Source organism: Leptosomus discolor, chromosome 1, assembly GCF_034619465.1.
Source record: "Leptosomus discolor isolate bLepDis1 chromosome 1, bLepDis1.hap2, whole genome shotgun sequence".
Taxonomy (NCBI): domain Eukaryota; kingdom Metazoa; phylum Chordata; class Aves; order Leptosomiformes; family Leptosomidae; genus Leptosomus; species Leptosomus discolor.
In genome coordinates, this window is record NC_141391.1 from 69,807,038 (window position 1) to 69,827,624 (window position 20,587).

General features: G+C 37.9%; 1 protein-coding gene across 1 annotated transcript in view; it reads right to left on the reverse strand.

Moving 5' to 3' along the window:
• The window catches only part of NCK2 (NCK adaptor protein 2), a 32,678-nt gene extending 12,901 nt beyond the window's left edge, over window positions 1-19,777 (reverse strand). The window contains exon 1 of the mRNA XM_009953994.2: window positions 19,552-19,777. Coding sequence (XP_009952296.2) covers window positions 19,552-19,777 — 226 coding nt within the window. The remainder of the gene's footprint in view (window positions 1-19,551) is intronic.
• Window positions 19,778-20,587: the final 810 nt, after the last annotated feature.

A 20,587-nucleotide genomic window follows, 5' to 3' on the forward strand; every position in this document is an offset into this window, starting at 1 on the left:
ACTTTGCTTTTGTTTCTTCAAATAATCTGATAGAAGGAGATGTATGCTATTATATTTTTAACAATTCAGGACTATTTAATCTGGCCACTCCACTGCTGAAAGGCATGTTCATTTTTTTACCAGATACACATATATATATACACACACATGTGTATACAATAAGTATCTTTAGCAAAGCTGTTTGTTCAGCGCATAACTATCTGGTTTTTTTCCACAGGGTTAGCTGTACAGCACAAACAGCACGCACACAACCACACAGGGATTGCTGACTAGAAGGGTTAAAATATATTCATTAACACAGTTTCTTAAGGTCTCAGAAGACAGCAGAAAATTCCGGTGATCCTAAAGTGTTTCCTGACCTTCCCCAGCAGATCCTTGCTTCCTGCTGGAGCCTGCATACATCCTAATGTCATTCTAACTACATCATTTCAGCCAAGCCGGTGGCTGCACTTTCAGGCAAAATAAGGGAGAGCAGCTTATTGTACTAGGGGAGACAATTGCAGGAAAAGAGTGTCCAAGCAAGCGCTAATCGGAAGCTGGCCAGGCTCCGATCTCTGCCAAGACTGGATATTTTCATCAGTTTAAAGATCATTTTCAACTAAAAGACAAGGATATATCAGAACTAAGGAGCATTAAATTAGGGTGTCATAAACAAACACAACTTCAGGGCTGTTCTTTTAGGAAAGGAGGTAAATCACTTCTAACTTCATGGAAAACAAACAACTGTCTTTCAATAGATTCACTCCACATAAAGCCCTACACACTGAAATTGAACCTTCCAGATTAAAAGCTTAGGTTTTGATGTACTTTGTACTGGAGATATGAGCACCACTTCTTGGAATTACAGCAGAAGAACTAATAAAATAAACAAACAAACAAACAAAAACAGCTGATGAAGTAGCCGGCCAGGAGAAAACCAGAGCACAGAGATAACTGTGAGATATGGGGATGTAGTGTGACAAGAGAATGCCATAAACTGAAGTAGGTAGAGAAAACAATTGTTACCAAAGAAGTGAAAAACTCAAATCCTCAAAAAAATTTCTGAAGTCCAATAAATGTATCTAAACATTTAGCAAAAGGTTATCATTCAAGCACTTTCTTTCGCTTGGAGCTCTGTAAGTTGCATCTATTTCCATAAACTTTCCAATGCTGCATCTGACTTTTTAAATTTCTATCCTCCCTGTTCAACACAAACCGTAACAACATAAGGAAAAAAAATAATCAGAAACTTCCTGGGTTTTCTTTCTCAATAAAGACAGTCGGAGCTCTTCAGTTTAAGCTTAACATTTAATGTAATCAAACTTTTTCAGGCCGATAGCATGGAAATGGTTAGCCTTTTGCAATAGCAGCAACGCACAGCAATGACTGTGTTCGACCAAGGTAACTAACTATGCAGAGACCCATCTGCAGCCAAGCACAGCAAAGGGTGTGCACAACGTTACCCGACACTCATTTTGACTCTGAGGTTACAACATTTGTAATTGCGTCTATGACAGAAGAGGAAACAAGTTGTTCCATGAGCAGAACGAAGGAAATCTGTTCCCGTTTTTCTCTGTACACCTCCTGCTGCACTACTCCTTCTCTGCCTCCTCCATCTCCTGCAGGATCCACAATAAGCCCCCTTACCATATGACTGCCTTCGCATCCCCAGGTCCTTCTCATACCTCCAGCTCACCACTACAATCTCCAGACTGCCCCCAAAGCATACTCCACCTCCCCTGGTGTTGCCCTCCCTACCTTCGTTACGCTGGCCAGCCAAGCACGGTGCCCAGCGCCCCGCTGTCTTTCAGCCCTGCCTGGGCTGAGCAAAGAGCTGGGGTTGCTCTGGCTTCTCCTCCAGTGACGGACACCAGCAATGACCCTCCCAGGCACCGAGTTGGAGAAAACTAGTTAGTTTATCTCTGCCAGTCTGTCAAATTTGCTTAAAATTGGCTGAGTTATCAAGGGTGGACAGATGGACGGACGATGACAGCTGACTGTGACAGCATGACTACTGTAAACTTCATTTCCTTAGGAAACAAGTCTAAAAATATAATTGAGTAGGATGGCTGGTCATAGCTAAGCAAGAATAAAGTTAGGACCATTAAGAACTTCATATGCATCTATGACAAAAATTACAACTCCATTAAAAAAAGGTTCAATCTACATGAGTCACCTCTGGAAGTGTAAACACTGCCATTACTCGCTACTGACAGAAATGTTCACTTACTACTATTGTAAGGGTACCACTATTCTTATGTGTGAAGGGAATGAAACTCATTTAAGGAATTTCACAGAAAACAAAACATTCAAGCACTTCGGGAGTCACATTTGGAAGAGTCATATAGACTTGTGACTGCAGTCATAATTTTAGAATTTTTATTGTCTTTGTTTTAATGAAAAATTATCTACTGGTGAAATACAACTGTATTTTCCCATTCCGACTCATTTTTTACAGTTCTCTGTAATCCTCTGTAATACAACTAGTTGTCACAAGGAGAAACCTAAAGCAATGGATTAGCTTTCAAGTGAGTGGAAAAGAACGGGAGCAAAAGCACTGCAAAGCAGCAGAAAGCCTGTTTTATGTTACGGCTTCTCACAGGAAATAACACTGTTCATAATCTACAGCTGACCCACACTAAAGCAGTTCATTTTCACTCTTACAAACATGTTGCCAAGTGATGTGAGTAGGTTCAGTTTTTAAGGTGGATATACTGCTGAGATTAAAAAAAAAAAAAAAAAAAAATTGGTTAGCATCATTTCCAGAGAAGAGATCCACAGCAAATCCTCCTTCTCTCTGCAGTGAAAGAAATGTGAAAGAAATTCTCTGGCCCCAAGGTCAGCCCTAAGGAGACTGGGAAATGTGCCTCCCGCATTACTTCGTGCCCTCTTCCTTTCCTCGCTCAGTTGTGGCTCTAAAGAATAGCTTGTTTTGCGAGCAGCAGGCCAAAGGAAGACCAGTTTCCTACGAATTTGCTTCCTGTCTCTTAAGTCCCCATAGTGCAAACCCCAGCTTCGCACCCTTTCGTTACCAGCTTGTCCCCGTGACGGCTTTCCCAATCTATCTGTAGGTCCTCCAGTTAGCACCTCCAATGCCCCCTCCTCCCTGCAGCACTTCCAGCCTTGCCACTCTGTGCTCCTTAAGCTCCCCCAGGAATTGTCTGGAGTTCCCCCCAACGCCAGACCTCAAAAGTGGTGCAGCTTCCTTCTGGTGACTCCCCTTTGGCCCGATGCTGTGGTAGCATCCATTCCCCTACCCTTACCTATGTCCTCTGCCATGCTGGCCACGCTCCTGGCCCAAAGCTGGGCAGCCTGTGAGACAGCAGAGATGCCTCAACTGCTCGGTGTTCTCCTGCTAAAACCAAAACGATTTTTCTCTCCTCCTGCCCTCAGTGAAGGCACTGAAACAAGGCTGCTTAGCTACTATCTTTATGAAAACTGGTGCTCAGGACAAACAAGCATAATGATCTTTAAAACATTTTCCTAACGCATACTCCAACAAATATATACATAACACTTGTACAGAAAGAGATTTTTTGACCACTAGTAAAAATTCGTACGCCATTTGCTGATTATTGTCTATATTACATACCACCTTTACTAGAAAAGGCCCATTTACAAAACAGATATGTTTTCCTAATTTTAGGAAGACTCTTTGATGAGTCTTTCCATGCTCCTGTGAGCTGGTGTCCTTGCCTAAAACTGATGAGTGACAACATTTTGTATTTTACCTGCTTTTGCTCATCCTCAGAGACGAAAGAACAGATTCACTGACATGGCTGTATAATGCATCTCCACAGGCTTGTCTGCACTCACATTTATTTTATTAAGTTTTCTTTAAGAATATCATGCACAAAAAAATGAAGATGCTTGCAGACAAATTTTCTTCCTCCCAAGACTGCTCCCTAAATTTATTACTTTTCATATGTAGCTTAACTTTATATAAATACAGTTGCATTTCTTTTCCAGAGGACTTTTAAGTTTATTCGATACCTCACATTACTGACTTTTCCACTCTCCCATCTTCTGTATAGAAAAAAAGTCAGTCAATACCCAAAGCCAATTTCTGAAAAATAGTTGGAAAGTGAAACTAGTGTCATCTGAATTCTCCCACCTATCTTTTCTAAAACATTCTCTGATTTTAATAGATAAATCATGAGCAAAAAGTATTTTCTGCAGCTTACCTGCACATCAAATCAAATCAAAAACAAAGAAAAAAGGCCTTTCAGAAAAAGGTGCTATACAAGAGAACTGTATTGCTTTGAGAAATCGTAAAAGCAACACTAAACGATTTCCAAAACAGAATTCCTCAATCTAGAACTCAATGAAACAGACTATGCCACTATACATGCCAGATACAACTGCTTAAGAAGCCTCCAAAAACTTCTTATTAAAATAGCAAAAGCAATTAAGGAAGGACACCCCCCCCCACCACCCCAAAATAAATGACCTTTAAACTATAAAAAACATTGCAAAACCAACAAAAAAACCATTGCAAAACCAACTTCCAGTAGTTCTGGAAGCTACTTCCTCTTTAACGGACTTGATTTCTACTAAATGGTGTCCTTTAAATATCCTGTATCACTTCTGAAGTAGCTGGGTTTAAGTCTAAATACACAGCTGGAAATAAAACAACAAATGCTGCTGAGTAATGCTGTTACCTTCCCTCTCCCCTGGCAATTAGAAAACTAGCTTTTCATGTATTTTCTTTTATTGCTATATTTACATATCTTAATTGATTCTTTTTCATAACAAGTCAGAATTGATTTTTGTATCATGTATTCAACCTTTCACGTTCAAAATCAGTTTTCCATCATCACTTACTATATATTTTATTACAAAGTTGTAAATCAGCAAAAAATTAACTCAAGTATGATAAGGGTCATCCAATAGATATCTTAAATTAATACTGCATCAAATACTTCCAGGTACTTTCTTTCATAGTCTGTTGAGAAAAAGCTTGTTGCATTTGTAAATTAAAAAACTTAATTATGCTGTATCAACTAGTCGAAACACAGGAATTGATACTGGAGCTGAATTAAAAGCACACTTATCTACAGTCAAAACCAATAGTGGGTAAAAAAATGGTATATCTCATTTTTATCTCTCCAAACTAAATTTTGAAGATGTTTTTATTTTTTAAATCCTCCAGAAACAAAAAAGTGATGCTCTGCCCACTTTGAAAAGCAGGCAGGGCTAGTGAGGATCCCTCACTTCCAACCTCCTGGCTCTTCACCAGCCTCTGAGTTGCCCAAAACCAGCCATGTCTTCCCCAAAGACTGGCCCTGCAACCATGTTACTACCCAAAAATCAACGCATGATGCACGGTTCTGTCAGAAGTTGACTAACTAGCATGATTTTAGCAAGATAAATGCAACGCGAGAGTGATTTTGATGGGTCAGCCGGAGCACTGAGGTGCACCTCAGCCCCCTCCGTGGTGCTGAGGCTGTAGTTTGTGGGGTAGAGTGTCTCATTCCTTCCATGGGATAACACCCTTGCCCAACTTCCCAGTGTGCCAAAGCCTTTCAGCACAATGCTCAGCTTCAGCACTTGAGCTCACAGCTATTCAGTATCAAACTAATACATAAAACCAAAAGTATTGAAGAGCGCAGGAAAAAAGGAGAAAATTCTGGGAGACAGTTCCTTCAGCTTCTGCCTTAAATCTTATCCGTGCTGCTACAACATAACATGAATGAGTATTTGAAAAATTATTTATGGGAAAAAGTAATTTAAAGGATCTTTCATTGGCATCACAAATTACCCAGCATCTGAAACTTCTTTACATTACTGGTCATTCTTCTCCGAATTTTTTTTTTTTTTAAAAAAGTAGTTAGTTGTAAAATTTTTCATACAAATTTTATTGCATCTCAATTTGTGTATCCTCGTTCTAGAGTAAAATGCTTTAAACAATACTACTTGCTTTATGGTTAAAACCAAATTATCACAGAAGCCACCACAGAGACCATAAGTACAGTATGTTTTTCATGAAAATATTTTCATTTTAATCAGATTTTTAAAACAACGTTTTTTCTTCTTTAAAAGGAAATCCATTATAATTCAAATTGAAACAAGGCATTCCACAGCTGAAAAATTTAACATTACTATAATTTATTAAGACAACTTCTATTAAACAGCTGAAACATTCAAGTGAAACAAATCTGAGGCTGATAAATTTAAGTCAGTCAAACAGATGACCTAGAAGAACTCCCAGTATAAATACCTAGAGCAAGACCTTGTCCAAGTAACGAATAATAATAGTCATCTCTGAAAGAGTTAGAAAAAATATTTTTAAAATAATTTCTGTTAAGTTTAGTGACTTATATTAAACATCAAGAAATCAATTTCAGCTAAGATGGAAATATGGTTAAGTTCCGCCAAATATAAACCCAAATTTTACAAAAAAGCTCTCATAGTTTTAAAAGTCTTCAAAGACAAGGAAACCAGAAATTCTCATTCAATTTATTATTCAAGCATTTTGTGTTAGATGCAGCACAAACGAGTAAGTTTATCAGAACCCATTTTTATTTAGAGGTAACATTTATTTAACATTTTAGCCAATTTTTTTGTTTAAATCTTGATTTTTCTGTGCATTTTAATAGCATTGCAATTCCATCTGGCTTCACACACAAGCAGTTAAAAAAAAATCCTTTTCTGTTTACCAAGTTATTAATCTCCTAATACTAAGGCTCTGAACTATATTACATATTTATGCATACAGCTAAGAAATATGCAAATAGTACATGTCTTAAAACTAAGTAATTAACTTTTCAGGAAAGTTCTTAAGAAAAAATATAAACTGATGTAAATTAAGTAATCCATTCACCCAATATAGAGATAAACACAACTTTTTGACAGTTGGAATGTCCAGATCAGACATTCATTCAGTTTATGTTCGTTATTATTATAATTTTTATTATTTTAAATTAATTTGTCTTTGCTTTTTTATTAAAATGGAATTCAGCAGACTGAAGTAGAAAGAAAGAAAAAGAACACAGAAAGAAAACCAAAACATTTCTGCACATTGTCAGTCTGCAGCCTTCCACCCCTTCTTCTCCCTCTCCACCTACACATCCAATTTCCAAGCGAACATTCAAAGGCCAAGATCCATATGGGATAGTCAGTATTTTAGAAGCAACAGCTCCATCAACAGCACTCTTAAAGGACACTGCTATAAATTCCAGAAATCGTCAACTGCATTTGTGATACAGAAATGAAGCCTTACAGCTCTATTAATGACTTTTTGTATCTTCTTCAAGAAGCTCAATGTCAAAAAAAAAAAAAAAAGCCACACTAGAACAAATCAGAAAATGGAAACTTTTCTTTAAATGTCAAAGTGAAATTCTGACATTTCAACAACCAAGCTGCTTTATCACTCTGTTTTTCAAATACAGGAAAAAGTACTGTCAGAGTTTCCCATACATCAAACAGTATGTGGTATGGACGCTTCCATAACAAAATCAACTCAACAATCATATTAAAAACAACTACTGTGTTAATTCTTCTAATTTAGACTGTGTTAAACATGCCTATCTGTTATCAGGAAAGGTACATTCAAATTCTAATACCAGAGACAGAGTTTACTGTACCAAGAGCATTTCAGAGCAAGAAGTTAAAATGAAAGATCTACTACAGGGCCGTATGTGGACAGAGTTTTCCAAAGACGTTAAACACACGATCCAAAGGTTTCCATCAACTGCCTCATGTATGTTCTTACCCCAGCAGAAAAGTGAAGTCAATGAAGTCTTACTGGGCAAACTTAAAACAGTCTGGGGATTTAGAATCCTCTATGGAACAGGAAAACGGCATGCTTGGTCTCAAATGGAAGGCATATAAAATGAATGGGGTTTCTCAATATCTATGGTTCCAGTTTCTGCCTATAAATTTAAATTGAAGACAGCTTGCTTTAAATACACAGTCTTTGCTTCCAAATAGAGATCATTTAAAGATATTTCCACCTACTTTGTAATCTTATTAATGGTGCTCTCTTGGTTTTGTAGGACGCCCTGATAAGAAAAAAATAACCAGGACTACCTTAAACCTAAGGCAGCCCTATCATTTTAAGAACAGATTTATAAGGTAAGGGGAGAGGGCACAGTAGCCCTTTAGGACTTTCCAGTGCTTTCTGCTCCCTTGACGTAGAGAAGGAAAGCTACACCATTTTGCCTCTCCTTCACAAACTCTAACACTATATTGACAAAGAAATCCCTAATATGCATGAACCTGTACCCAAATACATGCTCCTGTCCCTCAGTAAGCATACAACAGCTTATGTTCCCCCTCCTCCTCCAGCATTTGATGGAAAGATGATTTCTAGTTTGCTATCTTGCATTTCTATGAAGAGAGTTGCATGGGACAATTCAGAACACAAATCCAACTCACTAACATGAACCCACTCAATTTTTTTTTTTTTTTTAAATAAATAATACAACAAATACAAAGTCGACTACCTTGAATGTAAGATGATGACCCTCCAGTTTAAAGACTCTCTCAGATAACTGAGACTGAATCATTCTATTTTGGACACAGGCAATTATAGTACTAGCTTGGTCTTTTCACTTCTTGTTTGCTCAAATTTGCTCTCAATTCTGTACACGAAAATGAAAGGCTTAATAGGTGTTACAAATACAGACTGAAGTTCGGATCATCGAGCCTGAACTGACCAGATAAATTACAAAGCAGTAATTATACAGCCCCTCAACTCAAAGAAATGCATTAGAAGACAATGATGCAAATACTGAATAAAGGGCCATCTCTCAGCATCAAGAAGATAAAGGTAGTTCCTCCTGAATGTTACATGGTCAGCTGCTCTTCGAGGCTATAGCATTTTATTCCAGTTGGCCCGTACCAACATGAAGCATGATGTAAAGCCTTAGTAATTCTACTGTAAGGTCAGAATGACAATGCTATACTATACTAATGTTTTCAAACATTAAATACCGTGTCACAAGAAATTCCAAGGTGTTTACTACCATCTTCTTTGGAAACCTCAGAACCACTTAGAAGCCTGTTAGATACTGCAACTTTACTCAAAGCTCCTTTTAGGAAAGGAAAGCAAAGTAAATACCACCTTTTCTTTACTAACTTCCACTCTGAATTGCAATGCCCATAGCTTCATTAATCAAGGGCTCTCAGGTTATTTGCAACCACATTCACAAAACCAGACCTCCCCATCACTGAAGGGGAAGTAACAGGGGAAAATGGCTTGCTTAACAAAACAGCCCATCTCCTCTGAGGTTTGGCTCTCTCAGAGAAAACACAAAACCCCACCACTCAGACACAAACTAAAACAATTTCTTCTATAGATTAAAACACAAGAATGAATTAGTAAGTAATATAAAAATAAATTTAGCTCCTAATCTGAAGAACAACTTCCTGAATGAACAATTTAAAAAAATCTCTTAGGAGTTTGTACATCGGTAGAGCCCCTGTACAAGAACAATGGCATTTTCACTACATCAAAATACATTTTCCCTTTCTTTTTTCTTTCATTTTCCATCTTCTTTCACTTAAAAGGTCCCAAAGACTGCTAAACAGGAGTGATGGCAATGACTGTGTATAGTTTAGACAGTCTACAGCTGAAGTCCTAAATCAATTTTCTGGTGCAACATACAGCTACAAATAGTCACTTAGTACAAGCAGCACCCTTGAATGTCCACCTGGCCAACCTGACCACCCATGACATGAAGAGTGGTGTCCGTCCAAATCTGTTTCCTGAGACCACAAAAACTACTTCTCAGTGAACAATCATGTTTACCATTGAAGTGACTCTCAAAGGAAGCCAGCTCTGCCACTGGAACCCTCCTCCTTAAAAACAACAGAAGTGGGCGTTTGCTCTCGCATAGCAGGTTTATGCTGGGTGTCTGCATACATTGCACACATCTTGATTCCTTCTTTATGGATGCGCTCCACAAAACAAAACATTTTTGAGATCCAGAAAAAGGAAGGAAACATTCCAAGACAAAGCTCATTTTTTGGCACGAATGCTAACTTATAAATCTTGTTTGCATGGTATGAAAACAAGACAAGGGTGGCCACGTATTGTTCAGGTCTTCAAAAAACCTGAGAAACACAAAGCAACGAAACGCGAATGGGACCGTGCAAAGAAAAAGAAACAAATGAATACTCCAAAAGGCCCTGAAAGATTAAACATTAAGACAGTCTAAGGCCTCAAAAAAACCCCACAAACAAACACAAAAAAGAGATCTAGTAATACTGAAAAAGTTATTTAGGGATGCATATGGGAGGAAATACCCACATCTAAATGAGAAGAATTCACTGATGATAAGAAGGTAGAAAAAGCAGCCGCTGTCACTTCCATATAGAAAATTTGCTTGTCCTTTGACTGTAATTCTTTGGAGAACGGTGTCCCTGAGAGTACATACACAGGCTATTGAGTCTTGCCAGCCATCTTAGCTTGTTCTTTAGAAGGGTGACCCAGCTATACACACTGGTATATGCATGACCACAAAAATCAGCTACTGTCGACTGTTTCTTCTCTGCTACACCTTCATGCACTAGGACATGAAGCTAAAGAAGAGGACAGTATCCAGAGCACAAACAGACCATATTTTCTGAAGAACTGTGGTCACGACATTCCCCCATAAGCACGTGCTTACAGGAAGGGTCCAACCCAGGAAGCAGGGTGCAATGCAGTGACCCACACTGCGGCCCCAGTTCTGCTGCTTCAGCAGACTTCATTCCTCTCAGGAACCTGAGGGAAAGGAGAACAGAAGGGAACACAATGCAAGAAATCCAGTACAAGACACTACTTGGAAAAAAAACGTAGTCTATTTTCACTGCCTCAGAAGAGAAGACATAATTAGCAGATTGCTTAAAGGATTTTATTCTATGGAAGAAACGAAACATCAAAAGAGTTAAGGGTTCAGACACAAACTTTTAACATTAAGAGAGAAAAGACTCTGCCTCCACAGCTGGAACAGGGTTTAGGAAGAGTTACTGGCAAGGGGATGACTCTCTTTAATAGGGAATGATGACACTATCTTGGGAGCTAGTTTTTGGCTTTTCTGCAAGGCCAAACACGACTACATGTTGAAACATAGCTGTCTCAGATGGAAAAGCAAGGGTCCTCGAAGGTGACAGCTGAAGGAAGCAATACCAAAGACACCAGTACATGCAGCCACACTGAGTTCAGGTGATTGTCTTATCTTTTCAGAACATAATTATGACTAAAATAAAGGCCCATTCTGCAACACGTAAATGTCAAACTGTAGCTCCAAGCCCACACACACTCTGCATGGGGAGAGGGGTGAGGAGTACCTATTACACAAAACTTCTAATACAATACAAAGAACAAATTTATTCACTCAATGTGGACTAAAAGCAGCAAGATTTCTTTCCGCCTTCAGCCTTGCATCATTTTACTGCAACGACAGCATTAGAAAAATCTGCTGAAAGGTAGGACACATCATAGTTTCCATTATATGTTTGTTTCAAACTCTTGAAGCAGCAAATCCTTTAAATAATCTGCCCCAATATATAATTCATGTAAGAAAAACTTTCAGTAGAATATAATATATGCAACTGCAAACTGAAAAATGAGCAAATTTCTGCTCCCATCATCAGCTAGCACTGGAGCTCGGGGCCACTGCAACAAGCAGGTTCAGCTTTCAATGCTGCTTTTGGTTTTTCACCTCGGAACAGATAAAGGGCCTGATGCATACATCTGGCAGAGACTCTTACCAAGTACTAAAAGAAGCATGACCCTGTACCTTGAGTTCTCCAAAATATTTATCAATTTTCTCTGCTTTCAAGAGTTTTTGCTGCAGGTAACAAAAAAGCATGAAGTTTGTGTTTTATTCTGGGGTTTGGTTTGTTTGGTTTGGTGTTTTTTGTTTTGTTTTGTTTTTTTTGCATTAGTCTGCTCTGCAATTTCTTTTTCTTTTCCTTCTTAAGCACATGTTGCTTCAGAAATTACTAACATGGTATTTTTTTAGAAAGTCTGAGTTTAGTTCCACCAGGGAGGGACTTCAATGCCTTTAATACTATTTTCACTCAACATAATTGATATGCATGAAGCTATTTAAATTTTTACAGGTGTACAATAGGTTCATAACCGTAAGTTTGTGAGTTTGTTTTGCATTCTGGGTAACTATTTTAGCATGCATAATAGTAACACTAATTCAAAATGAATATATACTTTTGCCATTATGTTTATATTAAATTGGTAGTGAGATAGCAGACCCTACTGTGTCAGCAATATCTTCTTGTATCATTTTCCATATGCAGAGCTACTGCTATTGAACACGCCTCTAGATGTTCACAGATCATCAATAAACTGAAAACAGCCACTTAAGCTAAGTCTAGGTTTGATGACCATGAGGCAGATATGTTTCCAGAAAGTAGCAAAGCATTTTAATTCCTTATTATACAAATCAACTGCTACCACCCCAGTGGTATCAGCACTGCCAGCTCCTAACTCCACATGCTCTAGATGGGAATGGAAGAAATCTCTTCCCTGTGTTTTGAATTCATTGTGCACATCTCCCATTTCTCTTTCTCAGCATCTAATGACAGTAATCCATGAAGCCAGACAGATCTATTAGTACTGTGAAGATGGAAGAAATGCAGTAATTCCAGCTGTTCTGTTTTTCAAACCACCAAAGACACCACACCTAAACAGAGTTCCTACCAGCTTCTTTCACTACCACAAAACCATGTTCCTGAATTTCATCACTGATGAAGAGTCACCCCGATGCCACTCCACCCCACAAACAAACATGCTTACTTTAAGCAATGCAACCAAAAAGCAAGATGAAGAGCAGCAGACAAAGCACTTTTGCTGAACAAATTCAAACATGGAACAAGCTATTTCAACACACAGATTCTAGGAAACCGAGCAAGAATTTGTGCTGTATATAAAAACTTTGGCTACTTCCTCTCTGTAAAGTTGAACATAAATTCCTGTGTATCAGCTGCTTAAAAGTGCCAATATGGATGACTTGCCCACATCCAGTCCTCCAAGAGACACGGCTGTCATGCCCACATTTTCTGACAAGCTAGAAAGCTTCAAAGCAACATAAAGTGACACGGGAAAAATACTTAACATTTGTGTGGAATTCTTACAGGCGGATTTTACTGCTAATTGCAACTAGAGATGTTTGGCTAAATTAAAGACTTCATATCATTCCTTCTTAGAAATCTTTATATGTGTTGAATAATTTGACAAGTGGCTACATACTGTAGAAAGTTCTGAAGGTTGGTTATTTTTTTTTTTTTTTAACCAAATTTATTCAATACCTGCTCTTGAGTGGAAAGACTATCATTTCCAACAGGTCTGTGACAAGGAAGTCCAACAACACCAGGAACCTGAAGTTCTAAAGAGATTAAAATTACTTTGAGAGGCTGTGTTATACAACCGTGCACTTATATAATGATACCATATTTATCCTTATTTCCACCATTCTTTCATTCTGTAGTAAATTTTACACCCACACAGCATCCAGAAAATACTAAAATTGAAACCAACTAATTAAGAACTTGGTCATAGTACCGATTTAATGTGTTTTCTGTGATCTTGTAGCTAATATGGCTAAGGCAGTTTGCTGATAAACAAACACAAATTCACCAAGCAAAGAGTACAGAAGACTCAATTTATAGCTACAACTGTGCCATACTGTGTGTGTTTCTCACGATTACGCTTTTAAAAACTAGTGCTGAAGAACTGGAAAAAATCCAGTTAAAAACAACAACAGTTAAGAGTCACATACGTAACTTTCACCACTGAAAGACTTAAGTAGTAATTAAACTTCAGTACTCAAGACAAGATTCAGAAGTGATTCAATGAATATCAAAATACCATCTCGTACAATTAAATCTACTAGACATACCATGTCAGAACTACTGAAATTGGGCCACTAAGATACTTTAAAAAGCAAAAAAACCCTCAAAACCAAACCAAAAAACAAAGACCACTAACCCACACACCAGAAGGTTGATGACTTATTTGGAGAATCAGATTTCATGACCATGTAATGCAGAACTATGATGGTGATAAAGTTTGAGTTGAAATATTTGTATCTAAAAAGGAAGTACACCAAACCTCTCACCCAACAGTGTTTTCCAATGTTAAAAGAAAACACAGCATTAAAAAAATTACCTATTCTGCATTTCTGCTTGTTACTAATCAGTGACTGTCTAAAGAAAAAAGACCCAACTTATGCGTCGATTTCCAGAAAGGCATGGTGAAGGCGGTATTAAGTAGCTCCCAAATGGGAAAATGTGAAGTAATAAATGTGAAAAAATCCTTTTCATAGAAATAAATAAAAATAACCAGGGGAGAAGGGGAGAGGTGTAAAACTTGTTTCCTGGAAGGGACAGTAAATATAGTACTCAGGAACTGCTGCACAGATCTATAGATTAACTCAGGAAGACACTATGGAGGCTGACAAACACAGGCAATACTCTTGGACACTCACAACAGTTCTGAAATAACATACTAGGAACAGTGATGCAAGTGAGGACTGGTTTCTGCACTTTACATCTCACTTGGCAATTCTTACTTTCCACGTGAAAAATCTGGCACAGAGTGAATTAAAACCAAAAAGTTACTGAAATGTTTTGCTGACTTACAGAAGCTTAATAAATAAGTCATTTGAAGCACCTCTTGTGCAATTTAAACATCTCTGTGAAACGTTACTGAAATTACTGTTACTTGCCATCATTGCCAACATTCATCTCTAGTGTTTCTATTGTTCCTACGCATTTTGCAAACGCATCTCCTGCATTCTTGGTGCCCAATCTCTCTTTCAATACCTTTTAATAAACCTTCTTTCTTTTGCTGAGCATCTGTTCAAAAACCCACACCAAGAACGAAGCGGAAATGTCTTTAAGGTTTCTTATGTAGTTGTTCACCAAAGGGAGCAAGATCGGACATCTTTAAGAAATCCCTCCCTGTTATGCAGTTGCTGGTTATGGAGCCAAAACAGTAATGTTCAGAAAATCGTGGATTCCCATGAAAATGGCACCCTGCTGCTGGATCACACACATCAGTCACCCGTGGCACGCTGCTGCCTGGGGAGCTGTGCTGTTGCCAGGAAAATGACTTGCAAAGGGATGGAAAAAATGCAGAAGTTTTATTTTGCTTATACAAACAACTCACTTCTTAACTATTTTTGCTTCCTTCAGATAAGGTTTCTGTTCAGCATGACAGAGATGAGCCAGCAAGCATAGATCATCTTTGCTGCAGAAGGGGAAACCCGTGGAGCCGCTCTCAGAGGCAGCTCTGGGGGTGGTGCTGGCAAACACCCGCTCCATCCAAATGGGTATGGGAATTCCTTCCCACCCCCAGTGCATGGGAAGAACTATATTACAGAAAATTAGAGTCTGGAAGATGCATGCTGGAGGTCTCTTTCTTAGTAAGCCTTAATCAAAATGTATAAAAAAACCCTCCCCACAAAAGAAATACTGTACGAGGAAACTATTTTAAACTTCATTATAATTAATATGAAATTTTAATCACAGGCCTGGAAGCTGGCTTTTGACTTAAGAATAGTAATAATTACCAGATTTCATTCAATATGAGCAAACAGAAGACAGTAATTTGAAATGGCTAAATTGCCATTAACTTTTTACTCACAGTATCCGTCAGTTAAGACAAAAAAGAGAATGAGAAAATTAATCATTTAAAATACTTAATAGGTGGCCTATACGCTACATTTCCATAATTAAAACCAGGCCATTGTAGCTGTGTATCCATTAGAGTTCACTCAAGAGAGAGATTTAAGAACAGAGAAGTAATGTATATCAAACAGAAAAATGATAAATACAGACAGCCATCAACAGAAAAAAATACAAGTCTCAAAATGTCTCCAAGTCACTTAAGGAAAGCTAGAAGTTTTGGAAAAAATTCCCCGATAACAAGACTAAAAGAAGATGCAGTATAACAGAGTAAGCCCTCAGAAAGGGAAAAACAAAGTGAATGGTGCAGAAAAGCTGTTGTTTTGCGAAAAGATGTAGGATGATCCAAAAGTGTCTCTTCAGAAATTACTGGGGGTCATTTGAGATTTGAAGTGAGGGGTTTTTCAGTCCACAAGTAACTGATTCAAGGAATGTGTGCTAAACAATTGTTAATCAGCATTTTAATGTGCCCCTGACACGTTTAAAAGAGCTGGCTCTGAACACGTTTTATTTGCTGATGTTCTTTTTCAAAAATGCTGAAATACAACAATGGAAATTCCAGAAGCCTTAAGACATTCCTGAAAATGGACTGATGTTTTCAAACCATCAAGCTGAGTGTTCCAGCTACCCACATTCCTATTAACCTTCCACCAACGCCAAGCCGAACAATAGTAAGGCTGATGGGATTCAATTAATAAAGTATTAAAGGGCTGATACTCAGTTAATGACAGTCAACAGAGTTCCAGGAAAATTCGTTTTCATCATCAAACAAGCATGATTTCATTCTCTGATGAGATTAAAAAATTTCCTAATAAAGGCAAATTCGTACAGGTAGTAAACTTTCATGGTGTATTTGGCTTTTTATGTACGAAACATCAATGTATTAACTGGTGCCATAAACTTTCATTAGAACACAGACTACATGGATTAAGAACTATTTAGATGATGCATCTTCAACAGCAAATATAGAGACTATTAATTAAATAGTAATAGCTCTTATCGGGTCTGCCACAATTTGAACTATGGCTGGTACTTTTCATAGTTATTGAATATCTGGAAGTACATATAAATCAACCAATACTGTGGCTAAGCATAAGGGTGGCAGATAGCTATGGGCAATCACACAGACAACACACTACATCATTTGTGCGATAACAATGCTTTCGGATGAAATATATTTGAACCCAAGGAAATGCAATTGATTAAGGAAGAGGTAAGGAAAAGTGCATCTCCATGGGAGCAACCATTTGCTGGAGCACTGCAAGTATGAAAGGTGGGTCCAGGTACGCCAGAGGGTCCCTCTCGTTAAAGCCCGCTAGCCTTGTCACTGGAAGCAGCTAACAGCCTGCTGTTTCTCTCCTGAGATTTCACAAGACTTACGATTAATTATTGACTGATTATTAAATGGCTTTTTTAAATTTTTTTTTTCGTTCAGTACCTGTTAGTTTGGTAATGGCTTCAAGACACAAGTTGGAAACAGAGTTGGTTTAAGGACTAATACTCATGACCACCATTCCCATCTGGGCCGGGTTAGTAAGTATTTTAATGTGAATTTTCTTGTGATCTTAGGAGAGGCGTGTTTGATGAGACATTAAACATATTTCCACAAAGAGAAGAACTTGTTTCACTGGGCGCAGCAAAACTTTCAAGAGCTGTTTCACTAGATCAAGCATCAGCCTTGCAATTTACAAGTCTTTGTTAAAAAAAAAAAAAAAAAAAAGTGCATTCTTGATGGCCGCCCAGAACAAAGGATCGTCTAAGGAAGGACACATGCTCTCCTTGTTCTGAAAGGAGAATTACTGTAGAGCAAGACAAGCAAGGCTTAAAGGCTATAGTTTAGTTGAGGACTCAGATTCAGGAAACAGTGCAGATACGTGGTGCACAGCACAGACATAAGTTTCATTATGCTAAGCAGCTCACAGCCCTTCAATTACATAAAAAAAGAATACTCTTAAGCACCAGATTCTTTGAGGGGGTGCTAAGAATATTGTGAGCCAATTTGTGGGTTAGGTACGGCTTAGGCAGTTTCTTACTGTCACAGGATGTACGAGCATAAGAGCACGAGAGGTGCTTTGCACGCTGCATGCTTAGCAGATACATGGGGTCACTACAAAAGAAAGAGCTAAGCTTCGCCACGTGGTATTTTCTGCTTCAGATGAAGAAACAACACACAGAGAAAACTACTAGAAAAGGTACGGGGGAATCAATAGATTGTAATAACGGTCTTTCAGAACTGAAAAACCCACGTACGTGCGTACAGAAGGTGGAGGTTTGGAAGATGCGACACTAGCAAAGGCTCAGCAATGAAACCACCAAGGTTTGTTCTCACACCATTTCATCGGTTGCCACCACGGTGAAGTGAAGCACCCTGCAGCACACAGCTTTGTTAAGATCAAGAAGGTAAACATGTATATATGTTAGGACACGGCTCTGTTCCTTCACTTAAACACATTTCTGTTGGATATAAATAAAAATGTGTTTATTCACATCAAGTAAATACTGTCCCCGTTTTGTCCAAACATCTGATAGATCATCACAACAGAAATGTAATCCTTTCATAAAGCGGCTTTTAGACAAAACATATATATTTTAAACAACATAAATCCATATAAAGGGATCTCAAAGTCACAATTTTTGATTTTAATGAGTTAATTGAGGTTGGAGCTTATTCTTTATACAAATCTTTGAAAAGGCATCATCACGTTTGCTGTCACTGTAATGAGTATATTCCAAGAATATCTGCAGAAAGGCCTGTGGTTTTAAATATTACCATAGTAAATCTTCCAATAACCTTGTTTGCCTGCTACCTGTCCTGTAGTCCTCAATTTCCATGTACTTTATGGCAGCTCAGCAATGGAGGACACCATAATGAAGAAGTGACCAAGAAACCTAACCTGTTAGACACAGTCTAGCACAGGGCATCTGCACGTGCTATTGCCATGTTATTTTTAAGTGAACCTTTTTGCTTTCTATCAAGTCCAACCCCAAATGCTAATTTTTCTGTTGAAGAGTCAGTATTTTCTGCAAACTGCAACAGAGTAATTTTTCTCTACGTAAGGCTTCACAAAACACAGGCAAAAATCAAAACACAAGCAAAAAATAACCTGAAAACACCTCCAGGTGCATATTTGTTTCTTTTTTATTCATTACACCCTGAAATAACACCAGCAGATTTTTTGGGGCCTCTGTATTTAAGATGATCACTTATCGCTATGTTTGACCTTTTCTAGCCATATGTAAAGCCCTTTATTTTTTAGTAATTTAATCAGTCATTAAAAAATCATTGCAAAAATTAAAAAAAATAAAAAATCATTTAACCTGACTTCCAAATACATTGCTTCAAAATACACTCGAAATTTTTCACATGCATATTATTTCATATGTATGATACACTATTGAGAAGAATTTATGTGCAAGTATAAAACAGAGTATATATTAAGGACTTGGAAGCAGAAGGAACATCTCGGACCACAGAAACTTAACCCCTGACATTGCACATAGCCACATCGTGTAATCTCATTCATGAAGTGATTTAGCTTTGCTATGATAGCTATGCTGAACAATCCAGTTAACATCCTTCTATTTCTGAGTGAAAGGACTTGGCATGAGAGGAGAGGATTCAGCAGTTGATATCTCAATGAAAACACAGTTCTTTAGCCACTGAAAATATACAATCTCTAACAAACTGGAACAAAAATAACATCTTATTCTCCTGGATGTAACGTGAGAAAATCTGTTACAAATTTTTCCACGTGATTCTCCCCTCATCCCCACTCTCTCCCTCCCTCCCTCCCTCAATCATCCACCATGTCACTTCAAACTAAGGATTAAGAAAATCCAAACAAGTATGTTAAAAAATACTTATATGCACATTACATTCCCAATCTGAAACCCATCAAGTCTACTGAACTTCTTCTAAAATACAAAAGGACTTACCCAATGTGTCTTTTAGATTTTTAACCAGAGAACCTTTCTTCAAGCTGTTTTTTCGCTCCACATAATTTGATGGCACATATCCCGTTTTGTTGGCCGCGTTTCTTACCCTCCACCATGTCTTGGAATCATCTAATAGCCAAAGACGCTCATTTTTCTTGATGTCAAGTTCTTGGTCCTGCTGTGCAGTGTAATCCCACTTTGCAATAACAATAACTTCTTCTGTCATCTTTCATGGAGTCCTTCTGCAACAAAACATTAAAACGTGCTCATCAGTAAATTACACCATGTAATTCTTACTCAATTTTTCTTTGAGTTCCCCTGAAATGAGCAAGAAAAGGGTAGGGAAAAATGAGAAAGCCATAAAGAGAAAAATCTCACAGATTGGAACTTCTCTTTTAAAAATAAGAGAAGTCATGGTGACCTTTCTTGCTTTTTGTCACACTAAAATATGACAATACCCTGACAGTAAATTCTAGTCATAATGTATTACATTCACTTCCTCTAAATGCATGTAAAATGTTATTCATATATACATTAACAAAGGCTAATACATAGAATGCACTTAGGTTTTGCATATAGCATTATAAAACTATCGTATACCTGGCAGTTAAAGTTCTGAGGAAAAAAAAAATAAAAGCAGCAACATTCCAAACATATATTTTCCTTTTGCCCTAGTTCCTCATCCTCATACTAACATATTATTTATAAGTTTTCTGCATTTAAACAAATTCATCCATCTTTAAGTTAAAAATACTTCAAGAAGTAATATAACTCAGCAGTAAAATCTGCTATCAAGAAAAGGGTACTGGCTCTAGTAAGCCTTTCATGACAATGTTTTGTGCAGGCAGCACAGGACTGCATTTTAGGAGAAGCCCTCGCTCCCCTTTTGCCCCTGGGAAGATGCCAGCTCACCGCAGTCCTGCGCCGGACTCAAGTCAGCAGGGTGGAGAAGAATACCCACTGTGCTTCCCTCGATTGCATTTCATTTCATTCCTACTCGAAACTTACCCATAGTTCTGTTAAGGCTGAATGAGTT